Source organism: Panicum hallii, chromosome 7 (genome assembly GCF_002211085.1).
Source record: "Panicum hallii strain FIL2 chromosome 7, PHallii_v3.1, whole genome shotgun sequence".
Classification (NCBI taxonomy): domain Eukaryota; kingdom Viridiplantae; phylum Streptophyta; class Magnoliopsida; order Poales; family Poaceae; genus Panicum; species Panicum hallii.
Window position 1 is genome coordinate 43,351,977 of NC_038048.1, and position 19,908 is coordinate 43,371,884.

At 54.4% G+C, this 19,908-nt stretch overlaps 2 protein-coding genes across 5 annotated transcripts; both read right to left on the minus strand.

Moving 5' to 3' along the window:
• Positions 1 to 2,471: 2,471 nt before the first annotated feature.
• LOC112901548 (GPCR-type G protein COLD1) lies at positions 2,472 to 6,823 on the minus strand. 3 transcript variants are annotated; one of them, XM_025970480.1, is made up of 13 exons: positions 6,354 to 6,823; positions 6,150 to 6,257; positions 5,879 to 5,999; positions 5,656 to 5,785; positions 5,291 to 5,369; positions 5,115 to 5,203; positions 4,489 to 4,581; positions 4,233 to 4,259; positions 4,050 to 4,136; positions 3,776 to 3,847; positions 3,521 to 3,651; positions 2,972 to 3,175; positions 2,472 to 2,893 (listed from the first exon to the last, which is right to left on the minus strand). In XM_025970480.1, the coding sequence occupies exons 1-12, from the start codon at positions 6,667 to 6,669 to the stop codon at positions 3,022 to 3,024; spliced, it is 1,407 nt and encodes a 468-aa protein (XP_025826265.1). In that variant the 5' UTR covers positions 6,670 to 6,823; the 3' UTR covers positions 2,472 to 2,893; positions 2,972 to 3,021. The 3 variants fall into 3 exon arrangements, with proteins under 3 accessions (XP_025826265.1, XP_025826264.1, XP_025826266.1); XM_025970479.1 differs by having other exon boundaries at positions 5,115 to 5,369; XM_025970481.1 differs by lacking the exons at positions 2,472 to 2,893; positions 2,972 to 3,175 and having other exon boundaries at positions 3,546 to 3,631; positions 3,772 to 3,847.
• Positions 6,824 to 8,503: 1,680 nt separating this feature from the next.
• LOC112900235 (growth-regulating factor 3-like) lies at positions 8,504 to 12,475 on the minus strand. Of its 2 annotated transcripts, none has more exons than XM_025969019.1 (5): positions 12,176 to 12,475; positions 11,826 to 12,040; positions 10,520 to 10,913; positions 8,828 to 9,256; positions 8,504 to 8,740 (listed from the first exon to the last, which is right to left on the minus strand). In XM_025969019.1, the coding sequence occupies exons 1-5, from the start codon at positions 12,262 to 12,264 to the stop codon at positions 8,737 to 8,739; spliced, it is 1,131 nt and encodes a 376-aa protein (XP_025824804.1). In that variant the 5' UTR covers positions 12,265 to 12,475; the 3' UTR covers positions 8,504 to 8,736. The 2 variants fall into 2 exon arrangements, with proteins under 2 accessions (XP_025824804.1, XP_025824805.1); XM_025969020.1 differs by having other exon boundaries at positions 12,343 to 12,465.
• Positions 12,476 to 19,908: the final 7,433 nt, after the last annotated feature.

The window sequence follows — 19,908 nt, forward strand, 5'->3', positions numbered from 1 at the left end:
TGCAATGCAAGCGCGTCGTTCCAGTGATCCAGCTAGCTGAGACGCGCGCTGCGTGCATGCGGTGGTCGCAACGTTTGATGCGTCGTACGTACGTAGGCTATAGAGCCTAGCCCGTAGCCCAGGCCAGTGTTGCGAGCTTTGACTCCAGCTGCCGCGGGGCATCTACTAGCTCAGTAGCTCGCTGCCGCGACTGCGAGCTAGCCACTCCTACCATACCAACTGCTGTAGCCTCCCGGCGTCTAGCGCCACGGATGGGGTATTGGGGATCGAGACCGGATGACGACGACGGAGTTTCTAGTACATGAACCTGGTGTTGGCGGATGAGTACAGGTTACTGGACCGCGCTAGCTAGTGGAGAGTGAAGAGTGGATGCGCATCGATGCGTCATGCATGCCCCGGCCGTGTTTGTTCCCTCTGTTTTCGCGCTCGGCGATGCGGCGCCAAAGGGAAGCGGATCGGGGACGAAAACGACCGGACGTGCGGTGCTGGTGGAGGCGCGTGTTGGTGGAGCGGACGAATCGAGGTTTTTTTCGGTGATCAGAAAGCAGCCGAGCAGAGCGGATCTTTGGGGCCGGCCGGAACGGAAAGGAGGCGTGGCGAGCCGAGGCAAAGCTCGCGCCCGGCCGAGCGGTGGTGGCCTGGTGGGTAGGGGCTGGGCACTGGGCTGGAGCCTGGAGGTAGCCCGAGCCGGGAGGGATGGGTCGGATGGCATGGGTGCGGCCGCCGGATCACGTTGCCGGGAGCAGCCTTTGGGAAAAGGCCACTCGAGTCCGGTCCAGTTCAGTCGAGTCGTGCTGGCTGGTTCGGCGGCCGCGTGCGCGAGCTCCGAGCCCGAGCGGACTGTTGCCACGAGCGTGACTGATTGGAGTCCAACCCGTGGGTGGGAAGGTGCACAGCACAGTGCGGCTGCCTGGCCGTCCCGCCGGTCAGGGAGCGGCCCGCCGGCGTCCCCCCTGACGCCGTGATGACACGCACGAGCACCAGAGACAGGCATGTACACGCCGACGTCGCGTCAGGCTCGGGTCCGCGCGCGCGCACGCGCGCCTTTTCCTCGCGAGCGACGGAGCGAGGATGCTGATCTGCCCGGGCTTTTGCGTCGGCCAACCGGTGCGCGCTACGCTGATCCACGCCGTACTGCCGGAGATAAGCTGTGTGATCCCTCCGGCCGTGCTCCTTAGATCGCGCTGGCAGCCTTTGAGAGCGCGACAGACAGACAGACCTTGTTACTCACAATGACCACGGGCAGCGGCGGCCATGGACCGGGGGCACCTGATGTGATCGAGTGTTGGTTTCTTTTTCGCGCGTGTGTTTTCTTTTCTTTTCTTAACGACGACTTTGCTCGACCGCTTTGTGATCCGCTGGCTTGGCCGTCAAATCGGTCGCGCCATTTTTGAGTTCCCTGCTGCGCGAAGCGGGGACGAGTGATCGATGATGATGGCCAACGCAGCAAGCAGCATTGACCGTGTCAGGCCAGCCGCACGGCCCTGGGAACGGAAGTCGCTCGCTCTCGCTTTCGCCATGGCTTGGCTACACCACTTCGATCTTTCCCTTTCCCCTGCCAAAGTACCGCAGCTCAGAGCTCACGACGTACGCGCGTGCTTCAAAAGAGGGCAGCGCCGGCCCAGCCGTACCGGGGCCGTCGATGCGAGCGTGCATGCATGCAGCCGACTGGCCCGTGCACTCGCGATCGATGCACGCAAGCTTCTTTTTTTCATAGAGACGTGTGTGGCGCTCAGGGGTGTGGCAGGTCTGTCATTGGCCGTGTCTGTTGAGATTGTCAAGGCTGGACGCATCGGTCGGCACTTGCGCGGCACAGGCAGCATGGCACGGGGACAGGCAGTGTGCAGTGGTGTTTACTGGTGTCATGGCGTGCCAGTGTCAAGCCATCCCGTGCTATTGTCTCCGCTGCCCGGCAAGGGCTCTGGACTGGGAATCTGGGACCATGTACTCTTTGAGACAGTTCTTGCTCAGCGATGGATGCTTAATTCGGCATGTACCTGCCTGCAGCTGGGAAGTGCAGACACTGGGTACGAACCAAAACCTACTGATCCCATCTCTAGATCGTTCCACTATGAGTCTATCAAGCTCAAACTGCGGTATATACCAGAGAACAGCAATAAACTTCTTGCATGGAAATTGAAAAAACATGGAGGGAAGCAGTCAAAATGACAAACTACGAATGCATCTCCAGCAAACTGGATGAATGACTGGATTACAAACGAGTGGGGCTCATACAGAGATCAGGAACAAGAATAATAGGTTATCACTGCATACAAGACTTGGACATCTTTTCTATTACAGGACAAGGATTACAAATAAATAGAAAAATAGAGGGAGGGGGAGACTGTTTTGTGTGGAAGTATGATTATGGAGACAAGGTATTGACACCAAAGAAGACATCATCAGTGCAATGGATTTTCTTGCAGGTTACTTGAAGTACGTACAGTGATTCAGCTGGAGACATCCTCCCGAGAAAAAAGTGATCAAATGAATAATAGATCTACATTTCAAAGTTGTGTCAAATGTTACAGATAACAGCCAAAAGAATCCTCAAGATACATCAAACCCATACAATGCTAGCACACTAGTCTCAAGCTATTTTACAAAGTCATACTCCATTCCTAATATGGGCTTCCTCCGTTGTCTGACAACAGTACAACGGAATCCATTACAGCATCACCACACATGAGTCGGGTGATTGCTATAGACGTGCAGGGTTGGCAGACAACTTCCATGCGGAGGAACAATTTACCATGAATCATGCTGCTGGGAGACATATTATGAAATAAAGAGATCCATTCAAGTTAACTGATGTATTATGTTCTGTAACTGTGTATGGAGGTCTGGGGGAGAAACAGTGCCTTTGGAAACTGTGGTACAAAAATGGGTCAACCTGACAAAACAAGCAAGATAGTATCAACAGAAGCGAGAACAACCGATTGGTGCAGCGTAGAGGATAATAAGCAAATACCTCAGATAAATAGTGGTTAAAAGACTATGCACACAAGTGGGACATATGCATCAATCAATCGGATGCTTGTCTGTTTGCCTGGTGGTGTATTGGGCTGAAATAAGAAGCAAGGACAGGAATGCACTTGCCACAAATATAGCATCAAACCAGCGGTGGTAGAAGTCAAATTGGATATCACCACCCAAAACATCAGTAATGATCATCCTGAACACAAATTCATTAACAAACATAAGTTATGTCGATGGAACTTGATCATGATTGAAAGTTTCAAACCATGAGACATAAAAGACAACAAAAGAAGTATAACATCATTTCATTCAATAAGGTTACTGATAAGGGACCCAGAAAGCCAGAACCACTTTATTTGTGACATCAATTGTTACGTTGACATATTTACTGCTCTTTATTTAAATCTTCATATAAACTAGCACATTTTAAGCATCAATTTCTGATTGTACTGGATTTTAAAAAGCTAGTCGGGGATCGCTGCTGCAAATATAGAACGGAAATCAAGCTAAAATAAATGCAACATGTTCGGTTATGGAATACCTATATTCATTTGCCAGGCTTTTTCTTATAAGAAGAATGGAAGATATGAAGTACATGCCCATGATCTCTGATAGGAAAAGAACAACATTGGTTGTCGAGCCACTCCCAACCCTAGAAACAGCAAAGAAGAACTGCACAGAAAATGAGACACGACAGCTCAAATTTAGAATAAGATGCTAATTGCTAAATACCACAGATCACTGGATGGCACTATAAACTCACAAAATAGAAGTAGCGTCCACAAATTATACTCACCTTCATAACATTTGCCAAGAAACCCCGAACAGATATGACAACCAACATTCCGATGAACATCAAAGATATATACTGCAAGTACAAGGCAGAAGCAGCACAAGGTCAGAACCTCAATGAATATACAACTAGAAGTGGACAGCGATGAAAAAACAAGCAAACCCAATATTACATATAAGAAAACCACATTAGTCATTCATATTCTATCTACATAAAGTACACTACATACATGCAATTCAAAATTCTTTTACAATTATTCTACCTCCGGTACACTTACCTGTGATAAAAGTGCAACATCAATGCCAATATCAAAATGCCTCAGGAAAATCGTTATTGTCATTGTTACAGGATCAACAGAGCCTGACTGGGAGAGAAAATGTAGGTAAAATAATTAAAATGTTCATGGATTTAAAAATAGAAGCAGATGGATGTAGATCCACAAAGGCTGTGAAGTTTGTACCTCCTTAAAGACTACACTCTGCAAGGACTGCAAAAAAAAAAGGTAATATACTTGAGGTTAAATCACAAGTGTGATGTGCAAACACGAGATTGAAAACAAGGTTCCATAAAACAATCTTTGCAGCAAAATGGTTAAGCTAGATAAAACTGTTCCAAAATGGAGTGATTAAATAGGTACATGAAACAAGATGATTTGATGATGTGTAAATCAATACGATATATGCAAGATATATGTATAATGCAATTTGGAGTAATACCTTAAGCATCTTATAAACACAATACACTGACAAAGCATATCCAAGTAGATTCTGAAGATGTCCTCTCCATGTTCGAGAATAAGCAGCAGCTATCTGCATAGCAAGCGTAGAAGACCACGGAAACACAGATTACTTAGCCTAAGAACTGCTGCAGGGAAACATGCCCAATAGTCGCTATTGTCAAATCATACAAGATGCAAAGGACTGCGATGCTAGCAACTTATTCTCCCTGGACACTTAAGAGAAGACTCTATAATACACAAGTGCTGTAGTTTGGGGAGTGGGAGACAGTAAAGTACTGTGGAAACTGTGAGAGATCAAGAGCCATTGGGGAAAAACTCATTTATAAGCCTACAGGGTCAAGAAAATAACTCATCTATAAGCCAAGAGACAGTGAAGTTGTGTTAGAACTTTATTTTCCTGAGATTTATGGCGTAGAGTATGGACTAATAGCTACCTCACTTATTGACCATCGGATACTGAAGCATCAATACAACTATCAAATAAGAATTACAGGCTTACAGCTACTAGATAATTTGTCAGAAAGTAGTGGGGTGTATCCCAATACCAAGTAGAAATGTTGGCATTGATAATTAAGATATCATACATGGCACACAAAAGAATACCTTAGCTTGACGTAGTTCATATACCTCAAGGAACAGCTGTTTGGAAAGCTCTTCCAGTGCCTGAACTTCTGCTTCTAAGTTTTTTATATCTACAAGATTGATCCGGGAATTAACGCTTATCACCTTCAAAGAAACACATAAAGCAACAGAAGAAGGAAACAAGGATACAAGTATACCCTGCTCAGTTTGATCTTCCTGGACAGATCGAACAACTGTTCCCACTATACGCTTCAGAAATGATCTGGCCTTTAGCTTCTGCATGTAAATGTAAAATTCGCCCGTGCTGTAACAATAAAACAGTATGCCACTAGAAAGTTGCAACCCTATGTTCGTTATGACTTTTTCCATTGCATGTTAGATGGAATGACCCATTACTCCTTCGATTCCACTACATGATCACAAAATAAAACATGGCAATACCATGTAGCTAAATCTTTCAAGTTCTAATATTTTGTACCTAGAATATATTCCCATGTTAACACAATGTGAAGATTGGACCATTTTCTCTGAAATATAAGGCAGTGATTAGTAAAATAAGTACCTCCTCTGATCCTTGAATCCTCTCCATCTCCATTTGGGACAAAATAATTTTCTTTTTCTTAGCAATACATGTCTCCATGGATTGCATCAGCTGCCGTTCCAAAGTTTTGATGTCCGTTTCATCAATTTCTCTGCAAAAATGACAAGTATAAGATCGCAAGGATGTACATCACAGCTAATGTTCAAAAGTGAAAAATACAATATTGATGAGATAAGCTCCAAACCTGATGAACAGTGACAGATAACTGTATGGTAAATTGACGGCGCCAAAACCAGAAAGAACAGCCATGACAGATACTCCTATCACACCAATCCTACTGACCAGCTGTGGCATCGTAAAAAACCCTGCAAGATGAGCAGGAAGTCAACCCAATGGCGCAACTAGGTCCAAATTAAGCAACAAACAGTTGGCTAGCATATAAATCAGAGCTCTGTATCATAAGCTGTACTAATTAGTACTATCAATAATAAAATTGAAAGTTTGCAATGTCAGACCTTTCTCAGGTGAAGGCATGGGGAAGTGAATCCCCATGCGCCAGAACCCGTAGAGGAATATCAGCAGAAAGAGCGCCGCGACGAGCCACGCCCGCTCCCTCCTCACCCCTGCAACCACCAACCGATCAGCCGATCAGGACAGCCGCACACCGCACAGAGGGAGAAAGCAACTGAGGCATTGGGAGATTGATTGGGTGCCGGAACCTGAGTTGCGGAGCAGCAGGTAGCAGTGGTAGTAGGGGAGGACGAAGACGAGGAGGAGGATGAGGCAGAAGAGGTCGAGGTGCCAGTTGAGGAAGCGCGCGTGCTTGGAGAGGACGGGGAGGATCTCGAAGAGGACGAGCTGGAAGAGGTTGCAGGAGAAGGCGAAGACGAGGCCGAAGAGGATCTGCACCAGCACCCGCCGCTCCTCGTACTCCTTGTACAGCCGCCGGTTCAGGAACCACAGCCCCGCCCAGCCCAGCCCCACCAGCGACGAGCCCACCACCGCGCCCTCGTAGACCACCGTGCCCCACCCCATCGCTCCCCGTATTCCTCTCGCGCCGCCGGCGTCCGGGTGCGGAGCCGGCTGCCGAGACGGTGGCCGGCGACGGGGGTTTCGGTCGGAGTCGGATCTCGTGGGAATGAGGGGGAGGCGTCCGCTAGACTCTGCCGGTGGCGTCTCCCCCACCGGGAACCCCTGCCGCGGTGATGCGCTTGTTATTCGTGGGCCGGGCCGGATTTCAAGCCAATTGGCCAGCTGTTGAAGTAACTGCAAGGCCTTTGCGTGCGTACGCCATCTCCATTTATTAACGGGCCCAACGCGGGCTTCGGCGGTGATGCATTATCATGGGCCCGGGCTAATAGAAGCCTACAGATCAAACTCCCGTTGCCCAGCCCAACAACAAGATGGGACCAGCAATCTCTCCAGCCAGCTTAGAGATAGGCTCTTGTGTGGTCCTGGTCCTGCATGTCGTCGTGGGATCGTGTCGACAGAAAGGGAGAGAGAGTCACTGGGCCAACTGAGTCCTGGGCCCGTTGATCTTCACGTGGACTTCTTGTCGTCGACACTTGCATGAATCATCGCCGGGACCAACCCCGCCCGTCCGTACACCGGAGACCACCGCTGCATCTGCACAGCTCCATGCCGCGAGACGCAACCAGACGGCTTTTCCCCCTTGTCGCCAACGACGGAGGATACGACATCATTTCTCTCTTCACCCCCCGCCCCCCCGGCCAGATCCAGCCTGCCCAGCGCCCGGCCGCCGGCAGCTAGCGTCGCACGCGACACAATGCAGCAGCTCTAAGCAATCTGGATGGATGGATCGCACGCCCCCATCAACCCGGGGGGACCGTTCGCGCTTTCTAGTCACCCCTCATCACCACCAACCAAAAGAGCCCCGGCGACCTAACCCCGTCCAACACCCGGCATGCCACTGTCACCGACGTGCCCTCCTCCTCCGCCCGATCCCCGGCCGGCAGGCCCGCACTAGCCTACGCCCTAGTAGGCTAGTACGCGACGCCCCCCCCTGGCGCCGTCGGCCCTGCCGCGAGACGCGAGACCACCCGGCTCGCCGGAACGCGCTCGAACACGGCCACCCACATGCGTCGGCACCAAGTCCATGCCGATCCACCCCCGACGCCCCCCCAAGGCGCCAACCCGATAGGACACGTGACGCGAATCGCACCAGGCACGTCTCCACCACCTGCCACGGCGATACGCCATCGCAGTACAGTGCCCACCGCCCCGTGCCGGGCTCATCGCAACAGCGCCGCGCGCCCGCTGCTCCCCGGATCAGGGAACGGGTGCGCGCGTGGCCCCGCCCGCCCGGGGGTACCAGCCTGTTCGTCCACCAACTCTGGAAGGCTTTGCGGCACAGATCCAGAATTATTGCGCCTTTTCTTCCCCAAGCAGCCCCGGCTCCGATCTGACCGGTGCCCATACGAGCTTGGCCCTGCGTACGTATCATGTTCCCTTCCGCCACAGCACACCAAAGCGATCGCCAAAAAGAGGACTAGTTTGCCCATAACCACAAGCAACGAGCAAAGGCAGGCAACTGGGTTGGAAGAGAAGATGCCATGTCGCGTTTGTTCGAGGATTGCAACCTAAGCTACCTAGTATGTGTTTTCAGAGATCAGGTTTTGTTTGCAATGACCAGTATTAGGTCGACCCAGAAGGCCACAGCTCGTCTACAAGTTAGGGCTTGCCGCCCTCCAAAAAGGCAACAGGGCTCTACTGTTTCAGGTCATGTGAAGTATAGCAGTTTATCTTTGAATCACTGACGCACGCAGCAAAAAAACTGTCACATGCAGCGGGGACGGGGACAGAGAAAGAGACAGTGATCATGGAGTAACTCGAAACGGAGCTTTCGATATTAAACAGGTCAAATAAACAGCGTCGCCGCGGCGACCATCCACTTCATACAATTCCGACAGGGTAAAAGAGTGTAACTTGGGGAGGAGAAGAAAAATATTACAGAAGCATATTGTCTGAAAATTTAGAGCAGCATAATACTAGTAGCAGTAACGTGTTTGTTGACGCATCACGGTCCGATGAGGTCAGCACCAAAGAGTCGTCAGCTCCGAGACGTCCACATGCCACGATCGCTCATCTGCAACGATTCCAGGCCGGCCTCGTCAAATTTAGAAGGTTCGCAGATCAACAGGCACTCAAACCTCAGAAAGAAGCGTGTGCTTACCTCGATGGTATCCCGCTCGGCGATCGGGAGCTGGTGTTGGAGAAGTCGGAGGTCGCCATAGGAATGGAGATGGAGAGCTGGGTCGCCGAGAAGGACGCGAGGCTGTTGTCGTCGCCCAGCTCCGGCCACGAGTCCCTCGCCTTGGGCCACTCGTCGAAGAAGGGGCGCAGCGTCTGGCTCTCCTGCTTCACCGTCACGAAATCGCTCCCGAAGAAGGAGAGCGGCTCCCGCTGGGTCTTGGGCAGCGACGCGATGGTGCTCTCGTCCAGGCCGCTCAGCGTGCCGAACAGAGGGTAGCTTGTGGCCTGGAACGTGGGGGTCTGGGACGGCAGCAGGCGCCATGAGTTGTCCATCGAGGTGTCCATGGCGGCGGGCATCAGCTGGCTGTGCTCATATTCCGACAGGGATCTCACCCCATAAGCCGAATGCCTGATTTCAGATGACACAAGAAAATGTCAGAAAAATGTGCGCAGCAATCAGTATTAGTCTCTTAGATATAAACACGATCCACCAGCAAATGGAGTAATGGACAAGCTGTTCTCTCAATAACCAAATCTGCAGACCATGTTAATTGAAACATGCGCATTATTTGATGCGTAAACCAACAGTTGCAGGTGTGTAATGCAACTAGCAATTTTCTGAACTGCTTAGCCCTACACATATGTAATGACAGAGAGAAAACCCTATACCTGAAGTTGCAAAGTTATGATCTAGGATATTCACCAGGCTTTCAGATTTTAACCGATTACTGGGTACAGATTTCTTGACTCTGACAGAAGAAAGTGGGGAAACAATAGTTGCAAAAGAAAGTGAAAAAAACAATGGGACAGCCAATCATGTAAGCAAACAAACATCATGTGCCAACACCTGCCCCCGCAGGTGACCCTACAATTGCAGAGCCTAAGCTTGGGTAAAGCCTTAAAGCAAGTGTCAACTTGCAAAATACTGAGGGGTGCAAAAAAGCTTCGGCATGGGCGTGCAATAGGAGACGGGCTCGGGATACTATCATGCTAGCCTTTTCAGATATAGGTTTCCAGGCACATGGATGAGACGTTTCCCGGCCAGAAAAGCAAAAAAAACAGGCCAGTTTTCCGGGAGCAGTTCTGCCGATATCTCCAGCCGTCACCGAAGAAGCAGCGCAAGAAAAAACAGTGGCAGTCCGTAGAAGAATAAATGTTGGAGGCCTAGGCCAGCAGAGCAGGGGACAGAGAGATGCAGGCACTAGTTCTGAACATAGAGCCTGGATGTGTTTCATCATCACGATCTAGCGAAGGATGGAACACCCTGCTCTGCAGTACCAGAAGAGCGTCATCTCCTCAGGAAGTCAGGATGAAATCTGGTCCCAGAAAGCATGGCCAGATCAAAGGAAGCAGATGACTAAAGCAGATAATCTCTGAGTTTTTGTGGCAGTACAGAGTACAGAGACAGAATTTTTTCAGTTTTCCGCTACAAGTCTGATCACAGATCTGTCTGAAGAGCAGATAATAAAAAGTGCTTCTGGGGCTGCACTACTAGCCTGATCCACACCGCCGTCTAGTGTCTACTGACTGATTAGTGAGGCAAAGCAATCAAGCACAATGACGAAACCATCACCGTGATCCGTCTGACACCGATCAGGGAGTTAAGAACTAATACTGGCACAAAACAGTTTGGGTATGTCACAGAGGTCGCAGAAAACTTAATGAAACGCACCTGAGATCTTTGCTCCCTCCACCAGCAGCGGTCGCGTAAGCAGCGGCACTGTCCATGTGCAGCTGAGCGGTGGACCCCAGGCCGAACGTGCCGGTCCCGACGCCACCTCCGCCGCCGCCTGCACGGACGCCGTTGCCGGCGAGGACCGCCGGGTAGGGTGACTGGTTCTGGAAGCCGGACGTGACCGCCGGGGGCTGCTGCTGGGCGTGCGGCGAGGCGACGAGCTGCGCTTCCACAGGCTTTCTTGAACGGTTGCGGCCGCGGTGCATGTGGCGCTCGCAGTACTTGGAGTCCGGGGCGGCCTCCTTGGCGCACCGCCACTTCTTGCCGTCCGTACGCCGGCACCGCCCGGGCTCCGGATCCACCTTCTTGCCGAAGTAGGGCCCGTAACCAACTGCAAGAACACCACACACGCAAAGAGAGCTGAGAAACCCAGTGTCAGGGTGTGTTCGTTTGGCATTAGACCCCTCTAAAATCTTTAGAGTGCTTCCCCCCTCTAAAATCTTTAGAGGAATCGCAGTCTTATTAGAGGCTGAATTAGAGGGCTGTTCGGTGCCGGACCTCTAAAATTTAGATGTTTCGGATTTTAGAGGGGTGAAACGAACACACCCTCAATGTGCTGGCGCGGCGCCGGCGCGCATACATGTGTACGAGCGTACGAACACGTCTGTGTCGGTGCGTATTTGGATGCCAGGGAGCAACCCCGGAATGGGCACTTTTCCAATCTCTCGCAAGAATCAAAACGCGACGCGTCGCCGTCCAATCATCGCAGGGAAGTTACATCACAACTCACAAGTAGATCTACCGAGCCGTTTTAGATTTTAATTAACTCTCAAGAAAGCATGCATTTGAAAGCGATATGGTTGTTGTCTTCATCGCAGCAGCAGTGGGAGCATGGTTAGGCTCCCAACAACCAGACAGGAATAATCCCAAAGAAAAGGACCAATCATCATCAATAAACTAACCACCTCTTTTGGCCGGGGCCAAAGCCTAGCATCATACTCTAATCACATCAGACCAATAAAAAAGCACCATTAGAACATGAGGCTAAGCTATAGGGATGAGCAAATCTAGAGCCACCGGATTAAAAAACCGCGAGCCTTTTGGGGGCCGAATCCAGAGAGAGATTAACAAATGACCGGACTTGGATTAACAAACGGAGTTGGAGGACACCTGAATCCCTCGATCCGAATAAACAACCAGATCGAGATTCGAGGGCATGGACGACGACGCTCGACGCCATCGCTGTGCAATGCAAAAACCGTGCGGAGGAAGGACCAAGGGAGGCGGAGGGCGGCGCGCTTACGGGCAGGCTGGTGGTAGACGAATCCGCGGCGGATGGGGAGTAGGAGGTCCGGCGGGACGGGCACGCCGGCGACGAGGTACTTGTATATGAGCGCCTGGTGCTCCAGTTCCTCGTACTGCGCCGCCGTGAAGGGCGCCGGCCTCGCCGCCCACCTCCCGCCGCTCATAGCGTGGTGCTGGTGGTGGTGGTGCTGCTGCGCGTCGGCCTCCCCCACCCTGCAAAAGCAAAGCAAACCAAAGCTCACCGCATTAGATGCCTGCACGCCCCGCGAGCATAAAGAGGCGAGCGGATAACAAGAGGGGGAAGGGGAGCTTTCCCGTGCGGGAGAGGAGGGGGGAGGGGAGGCTTACGCGGAGAGCGGGGCGGCGCGGCAGAACGGGAGGAGGGAGGAGGGGCGGTGGTCGGCTGCCGGAGCCAGGGAGGCAAAGGGCATCGCCATATATGCTCCTCTCTCTCTGCTCTCTCTCTGCCGCTGCTCGCGGCCTCTCTTTTAATGTGCTGTGCTTTTGCCTTTTACCTGGCTGGCTCTGTCTCTTTCCCTCTGTCCCGCTCGCTCTGGGCTACGCCGAGCAGGGCAGGGCGGCTCGCTGTGCCTATGCTGTGCTAGTGTGCTACCTGGTGACGGAGGGAGAGGGGGGCGAGGTGAGGTGAGGGACGGACGGACGGACGGGGGCAGGGGCAACGGGCTATAGCCTTATAGGCGGCCGCGGTTCGCAGGCAAGGGCAGGGCGGTGGGATGAGGCCGACACGGGAGGGAGGGTTCCAGCTAAGGACAAGCACCTGCCCGCCATGCGCATCTCTCTCTCTCCCCCCTCTCTCTGATCGGTGATATTTCTCGGCCCCTCCTCTCTCCACATGCACCCCCGCGCGTCTTGTCTTGGCTCCGTCCGCGGCCGCCTTGGGCCGCGTGCTGCTCGCTCGCTTTTCCCCTTCGGTTTTTGTTGTGCGCGAGGGGAGCGGGAGGTGGCGGCAAGGTGGGCGCAGGCGGCCGGGGGTAGGTTTGGTTCTCCGGGTGGTTTTAAGACTCGCGGATGCCGTGCCGGGGGCAACCGTTTTCTCTGCTTCCCCGCGGTTGCACACGGGACACGGCCTAGCTGACCAACGACGACGCTAGGCGGGAGTCGTAGCACCGGTACAGCGTAGTAAATTCAAGGGACAGCAAGCATTAGTGAAGTGTGGTTAATATAAATGGAAACAGGTAAGCGTTTGGACGTCGAGAGAGGTTTTGAACGCCGCTGGTACGGGCAGTAATGGCCAGGGACAAGTAATGGTACAGCTCGGTCAATTTCAACTGAGCCGCGGACAAGGCCAAAACCGATGCGTACGGGCTCTTCACGTGGGCGAGCGAGCCGCGGAGGCACGCAGCGCAGCGCGCGCGCGCCGCCATCAGCCGGCAGCGATCGCAGGCGCACCACTCCTAACCAACTGCCCGGTGGTTGTTTTTTGCTAACAAGACCTCGGCCCCGCGGCGGTCGCGGCGCAGGGCGGCAGCAGGGTACCCGAGCGACAGGGGTGGTACGTGCAGGCGAGGCGCCAGAGAGCATCAGCTGACGCACGCGGCCTCCCGTTGCCTTGACGCCTTGTGCGCGGGTGGCCTGATGATATCGCAGCCTTTTTTTTCTTCAAACGGTTCCATGCTTGCTTCGCATGCTGGGAATGAGGACACTTCTTGGATTGGATCAGGTCGTCGATCGGGGGTCACAGGATGACCGTGGCTTGGTCGGAGCTGAGCATGTCGAGCCCTCAAGCTCGCTCGCCCATGTCGCCCTGCTGCGTGTTCCGTCCTATCGGCTTTACGATCGCGTGTGTATACGAGCGGCCGAGCGCTGCGCAGAGGGAAGTTGACGAACTGGCTGGAATCCGGATCCAGAAACGAGTGCTGCCGGCAGGGCCATTTCAGATCGGGGATCGCCGCCGCCTCCTCCACCTTACTGCGTCTTGTCAAATCCGTCTCGAAGCTGCTTGATGTTCAGGCTTCGCTTCGGACAGGCAGGCATTTACTACCAAGCCAGAACAGCGCGGAGGAGTGATGGAAGCATCGTACAACGCCGGCCGCGTATGAAGAGCACCATGCACCAGGCAGCAACTTCTCGCAAGGGAACGTGAACGCTGCTACACCGTGCGATACGTGACATGTACCTGCACTTGCCATGCATCTACGAGGCGTCGTCGTAGCATCAGCTAGAGGCTAACTACCAGCCTAGTGCATAGTAGCCTGACCAGAGGGGCAGGCCTGGAAACACAAACACTATCCCAGATTGACATTGACTCCAAGTCAAACGCAGAGCTCTGCAGACTGCTGTGCAGAGTCGCAGAGAGAGGAGTGAAAGGCTGGAACCAAGCTGCTACTGCTACGTTGGCTGGCACCTTGCATTTGCATGAGGCCTATGTAGGCTACGTATACACATCAGGATCGATGAACCATGCGTTATTTCTTCTCCGGAAACGGCTTGTGCTCCTTGCCAGTTGCCGCACCTCCAAAAAAAAAAATCAGCACTGCTGGCGGATAAGATCATAGAGCTAGCAGATAATCGACAGGAATTCTTTTTAAAGGGAAAAGGAGCAGATGGATAACAAGGTAATGGGCACCAGCATGTATCGCATCCGGTTTCGAATTCCGGATTAGCATGGTCCACGGCCACCTCATCGCCGGGGGGTCACGACTCGCGGTACGCTGCTCGGGGCACCTGTACGCGACGGGCCCGTGCGTGTATCCCCCGCCCGCGACCATGTGGGCGCGCCGGGGAGGAGCTGGCCGCCGGTTGGGCGTCGCAGGACAGCTGGTACACGTGATGGGCCGGGGGGAGGCATGCTTCCCTCCACCTGCGGACAAAGGGAGGCCAGCGCCGCCGCTAGGGTCTGGGCGCACGGCTCACTTCTACAGCCATAGCCGCTGCTAATTTTCCTGATCCTCCAGGACCTTGAGTCCTTGACTCCTTGGTCCTTGCTCACTCGGCGTTTTGCATTTGCAAAGCGCGCTGGTAAAAATGCGGGTGTTTTTTTTTTTACCGTTTCACCACGTTGAGGACAAACCTTAATGGCATCGCGTCAGAATTCAGAAATCGCGATGAGAAAAAAAAAGATGGGTTGCACTCGTAAAAGCAAGTAGTCGGTCCTGACTGCACACAAGACAGACGACTCATGTTCTCACAGTACATCATGTTGCTTTCTCACTGCATGAGCGGCGAGAGCGACGCTACGTTCGTGGCATCGAAGCCACACCGCCTTTTTGTTGACTTGCAAGACAAGGGAGAACCCATGTAGATGGAGGCCCAAGTTTCCATGTTAGACAGTTGGCACGTTAAATTGGGGCCACTGTGCGAGACGGAATAACTTGGCCTTTCATCATTGTGAGCCCGTCTGGACGTCGCGGTCCAGCTGTTCTCACCTCGCCGGGGGATGGGGCCACAGAACCAGACAGCCCCACAGCCCCGCACACGCTCGCGGGCCCCGCGGCGGTGTCCTCCTCGGGAACTGTGCGAGCGCATTGACCGCCTTGACTTGTCGTGCAACTCGTGCCCCTGCGCGTCCGATCGAGCCGCAGACCAGATCAACGGCAGGCATGGCCGCCGCGTGATCCATCCATGTCGTGGTAACAAGTACATTGGCTAGCTAGCACTCCAGCACAACCCCTGTCGCCGAGCACATTGGCTAGCTAGTGTAGCAGTAGCCGCACTGTAGCTATCCGGCGGGCATGCACGTCTTGTTCTGTTTGCCTCGGGGTCGGCATGTGGCGGTCTCCCACTGGCGGCACGCTGCGAGCGAGCGAGCGAGCCCAGCGCGGCCGGCGTCGATGCCACACAGCGCCCCACGGGGCACAGGGCCGCCACCGCAACTCACGAGGCGCACCCCGCGAACCCCCCACACGTCAACGTCGGCCAACCGTATAGGGTCGGGGTCGGGGCACAGGGCAGGGGCATGCATCTGGATGGCACGACAGGGCTCGCGGCGGCGGCGCCCGGCGCCCGGCGCGCGGCGGTTGTTGCAGCACGTCATGGATCTCACGGCGGTTGGGCCGTGCGGCGTGGCGAAAACGACGCCCCCGCGGCCGCCAATAATGCTCGCCAGCATCCGGCCAGCCCGGAGGCCGGCGGCGTCGCGTCGGCGAGTGGCGCGCGGCGCGGCCGCGGGGATGGTGCTGCTGCCGGTGGGTGGCTGGCGGCGCGGGGCCAGCTGATCACGTGACGAGCGCTAAAAGCCGAGGAGGAGGGCGGGGTGGGTGATTGGTTGGTTGGTTGGTTGGTTGGCGCGCGCCTGGTTACTTCTCGTCTGATGGCCGGAGCGGGGGCTGCGGCCGGGCCGCCGGGGGGATCGAGTGGAGGCCGGTGCGCGTGTCCGCGGCCGGGCCGCGCAGGTCGTACCGCGTACGTCGCTGCTGCCCACGCGCCGACAAGCCGGTTGCCTAGCCCAAGTACCGGCGGGTCAAGAAAAAAAGCCCTTCAAAGGACTGGAAATTAAATTCCTAGGACTAAATCGAGGTGCATCATTTCCGCCAGGATCACAATACGCTTCGTGTAAAGGTAAACGTGAACACAAAATCAGAGGGACTCTAGTACGTCTAGATCCAGCAAAGATCGTTGCTGCCGCAGGCAGAGATCATGGGACGCTGTAGCTTTTCGAATGCCAAGAGAGACACAACCCGTGGTGGCCTGTCCGGGCCTACTTTGATCATCTTTTACCATGTTCCGCGCTTGCACAGTTGCACGGGCTAGCTCTCTTGTTCTCGCAGTCGTGGTAGGAAGCCCGGCCCTCGCTGCGCAAATCTGCATGCAGCGGCTGTGGTCCAGAGAAAGGGAACGGCAATCTTATCTCGCTGGCACGGCAGGCAGCGCGTCGCCCCCCACGGGCGCACGAGGGCCGAGAAGACTGCGCTGCCGCTGCGCCTGCTCAGACTCAGACCAGACGCACCTGGAAAATCCAAAAAGGTTTCCGAGCACGAACACGGTTTCACAAGCATGGCCAGGCCGGGGAGAAGGCTGAGCGCGCAGAGCGCCATGCAGCATGCACCCCTGGACCCTGCCTGCCAGTCTGCTGCTACACTGACCTCTCCCTGACCGTACGCGCGCAGCCGCCGGAAACGAGACCAGAGGCAACAAAACTTGTTCACGAGCCACGACCGGCGACCGCTGGTGGCATGGCATGCTACGCGACATGGATGGCTGCGTGGTTATCTCCCAGGTCAACGATCGGTGAAGCAGGTCGAACAGTACTACGAGTAGAGGCGTAGAGCAACACCTCTCGTGAGGCGCCGGCACGGCGCATGTGCGTGGCCACTGGCCAATGATGCTGGCGTGGATGCATGTTAAAGTAGCGTCCAAGCGAGCCTGCCTGCCTGCCTCTCCGAGCCATGCATCATGCATAATGCATGGCCGTACGAAGACGTTCACATGCGGGTAGTGTGCGCACAGTGTGCACGGTACAGTGGAGGCTAATCACGAGTTGGAAGCGGTGGCATGTGGCGGTACGAGCTCGAATCATCATTCGATGATGCGTGGGCAAAGGTCTGGAGTACAGCGCAGGCAGGTCGTGAGGCGTGACGTGCCCATGGGTGCCAAACATAGTATTTGAACGAGGTGGGCCCGGCATGGGCCCAGCGCTTAGTCAGTGTGATGTAAGCCCAACAAGTCTCCCCGGGCACCTGACCGGCTCGGCCCAGGCCCATCACTTGGCGCCGATACCCCACGTGACGGCGCTTACTGTGCATATCACTGGCATGTGCGATGTTTACTGACGTGTGGGCCGAATCTGTCAGGGCCAGCGTGTAGCACAGTAGCAGATTTGGTGCAGTAGATGCGCAGGTGTAGCTGTGGCAGCGTTAGCTCATCTGCTCAAGCAAGGATAAGCTATTTATTGGAGGTTAGAAGTCCATCCAATGATCCGCACATCCTATTGGATCGACTCCTAACAGTGATCGGATCATCAGATACCAGTTTCCATACTGATGGGGGAAAAAAGGTCTCTGAATAAAAAAGCACGCGGAGTTGTGTCTGCAATTCGGGAAGCAAGAAGAGTAGCAGTACCAACAACCAACGTACCCAGACGGTCAGGCGCATCATCAGCGCCAGCCTGCTAGACATGCGATGCAAACCCAAGAAGCAAGCTAAGCCATGAGGCGTTGAGGATGGACAGCGATCAGCTCTGGCTATCGCTTGAGGACTCTCTCTACTTTCTACTAGGTTTCTACCGTCCACGTGTTTCATTTCTAGTTTCTACCACACAGATTTGCCCTGTCGAATCCCCCCATCCGGTGACTACTGACTGCTAACTTTTACGGGGTCTTCTTTCAATTTTTTTTTTACGTTTTTACCTACTGCTAGTGAAATCGAAGCAACCGCACAACTAATGAATGATTCAAGCATCTGATCCTGAACCCAAGTCGACGGCGCGTCCCGTCAAAATGATCAGGGATGGCTCCGCAAGTCCCGTCAAATGATGGTGAAATGGGCGCCGTCAGCGCGGGGGCCACTCACGTGAATCAAACCGGAGCCGGCCACCATCACTGATCGGAGGCACGCTCAGCAGCGCGGTGAGAGAGAGGGAAGGGGATCGGAGGCGCTGGGTTGGTTGGGGGTCGTCTTGTCATCTCGCGTCGCGCGGCAGTTACGCTGCCGCCGATGCGCCGACAGGCCCTCTCGAGTCCCCAATGCATCGACTGCCCGCCGGCTGGCGGCCTCTTCGGCGGAACCTACCACATCTTTTATCATTCGTGCCAACTTTTTTAAATAATGGAAAGAGCTCCGACTTCATCTCCTGCCAAGAAGGAATCATTCGTGCCAACTGCAAACCAAGCTTACAGTTATACATTGCAATGGCGCTAATTGTCCGCTCTTACAGAGGAGAATTTTCAGTACGTACTTGTTTCAATGTTTCAATAGGGGAAGACTGATGGGCTTCAAGCCTATGGCTGAACGCGCCTCAGGGTCGTGCCGTGCGTTGGCTCCATGCTCTCTTCCTGCTCCAGCCCGGGCTTCACGGTGAGAGTTCCATCTGCCACCAATTTTCAGGTCCAAGAACATCAGCTCAAAGGCGCCTCAATCTGCTGGCAATCAAGCTATGTCTCAAGTGTTGGTCAGATGGAGTTCATGGCCTGCGTGCGCCCCGATCTTAATCGCCGTTTTCCAGCTTCAACGGCTTGCTGTCAAAGAAGTCCCCTGAAATGAATTGAAGCCAAGCCAAGGAACAAGGCGGCAAGAAGGGTTTGACGCCTTCGCTGCTTCTGTCTAATGTTTCTTCTTCTTCTTCTTCAACTGAAGGGAACGGGCCGCAAGAGATTTATCCTAGAACCTTGTTCCTCTGAATTTCTAGTAGTTGTCTAACACGAAAGTTGATCCACAATGCGAAAATATGACAGTTTAATAAAGAAGTGAGTGCTGCAGCGTGCGATCTTACAAACCACCAAGTCTGTGTGCTTTGTAAGGCTTCAGGTTGGACCAAGGCATTTGCACATTCTCCTTCATATCCAAATGCGAATCGACCATCATGGCCGAAAGTATGCACTGCACGCCTTCCGCTTCCTCTGTCGCCTCCTGCCATGAATCTCCCGATAGCTTCCCGTCGTCTCCACGTGAACACGCGCGCCGTCGCCGCCGCTCCGGAATAGCCCCGGGTCCAGGAATGCGCCATCTTTGCGCTCCTCCAGCATCACCGCCTCCGACTTACCCTGTTCTCCATCCAAGTAGCTTCCAACACGCTGCCGCAGCAGCATCGCGCGTCGCGCTGCGTTCCAGCGTGCATGGCGCGCTACTCCGAGCGCACGCCGCGGCCGCGGCTGCCAAAGCACCGCAGCCGGTCGCCGGCCAGAGCCTGCGGTGTCTGCAGGTGACGCAGCCGTGGTCGCTGCGCCACCCGCGCGCACGCCGTCCGCTTCCGCCGCCGTCTCCCGGCTCCGTGGCGGGTGGCGACCTGGGGCCGTCCGATCCACAACCCTCGATCACGATTTGAAGCAGGCCAGACCATATACGGAGGAGACGGATCGTACTACCGCGCCATGGCCGTGCGGCCCCGCGCCGATGCTGACATCGCCGAAGGAACAGCCGCCGCAGCTGGGATCGAAAGCACGGGAAACCGGCAGGCAGGCCGGTCG

Excerpts from the sequence above, each read along its gene's own strand:
- LOC112900235 (XM_025969019.1), bottom strand. The coding sequence starts at position 12,264 with ATGGCGATGCCCTTTGCCTCCCTGGCTCCGGCAGCCGACCACCGCCCC. Across the intron at positions 10,914-11,825 it reads CGTCTACCACCAGCCTGCCC|TTGGTTACGGGCCCTACTTC; the intron begins GTAAGCGCGCCG and ends GTGTTCTTGCAG. Across the intron at positions 9,257-10,519 it reads GGAGGGAGCAAAGATCTCAG|GCATTCGGCTTATGGGGTGA; the intron begins GTGCGTTTCATT and ends ATCTGAAATCAG.
- LOC112901548 (XM_025970479.1), bottom strand. The coding sequence starts at position 6,669 with ATGGGGTGGGGCACGGTGGTCTACGAGGGCGCGGTGGTGGGCTCGTCG. Across the intron at positions 4,582-5,114 it reads ATGAACTACGTCAAGCTAAG|ATAGCTGCTGCTTATTCTCG; the intron begins GTATTCTTTTGT and ends CTTGCTATGCAG. Across the intron at positions 4,260-4,488 it reads GTGTTTATAAGATGCTTAAG|TCCTTGCAGAGTGTAGTCTT; the intron begins GTATTACTCCAA and ends TTTTTTTTGCAG.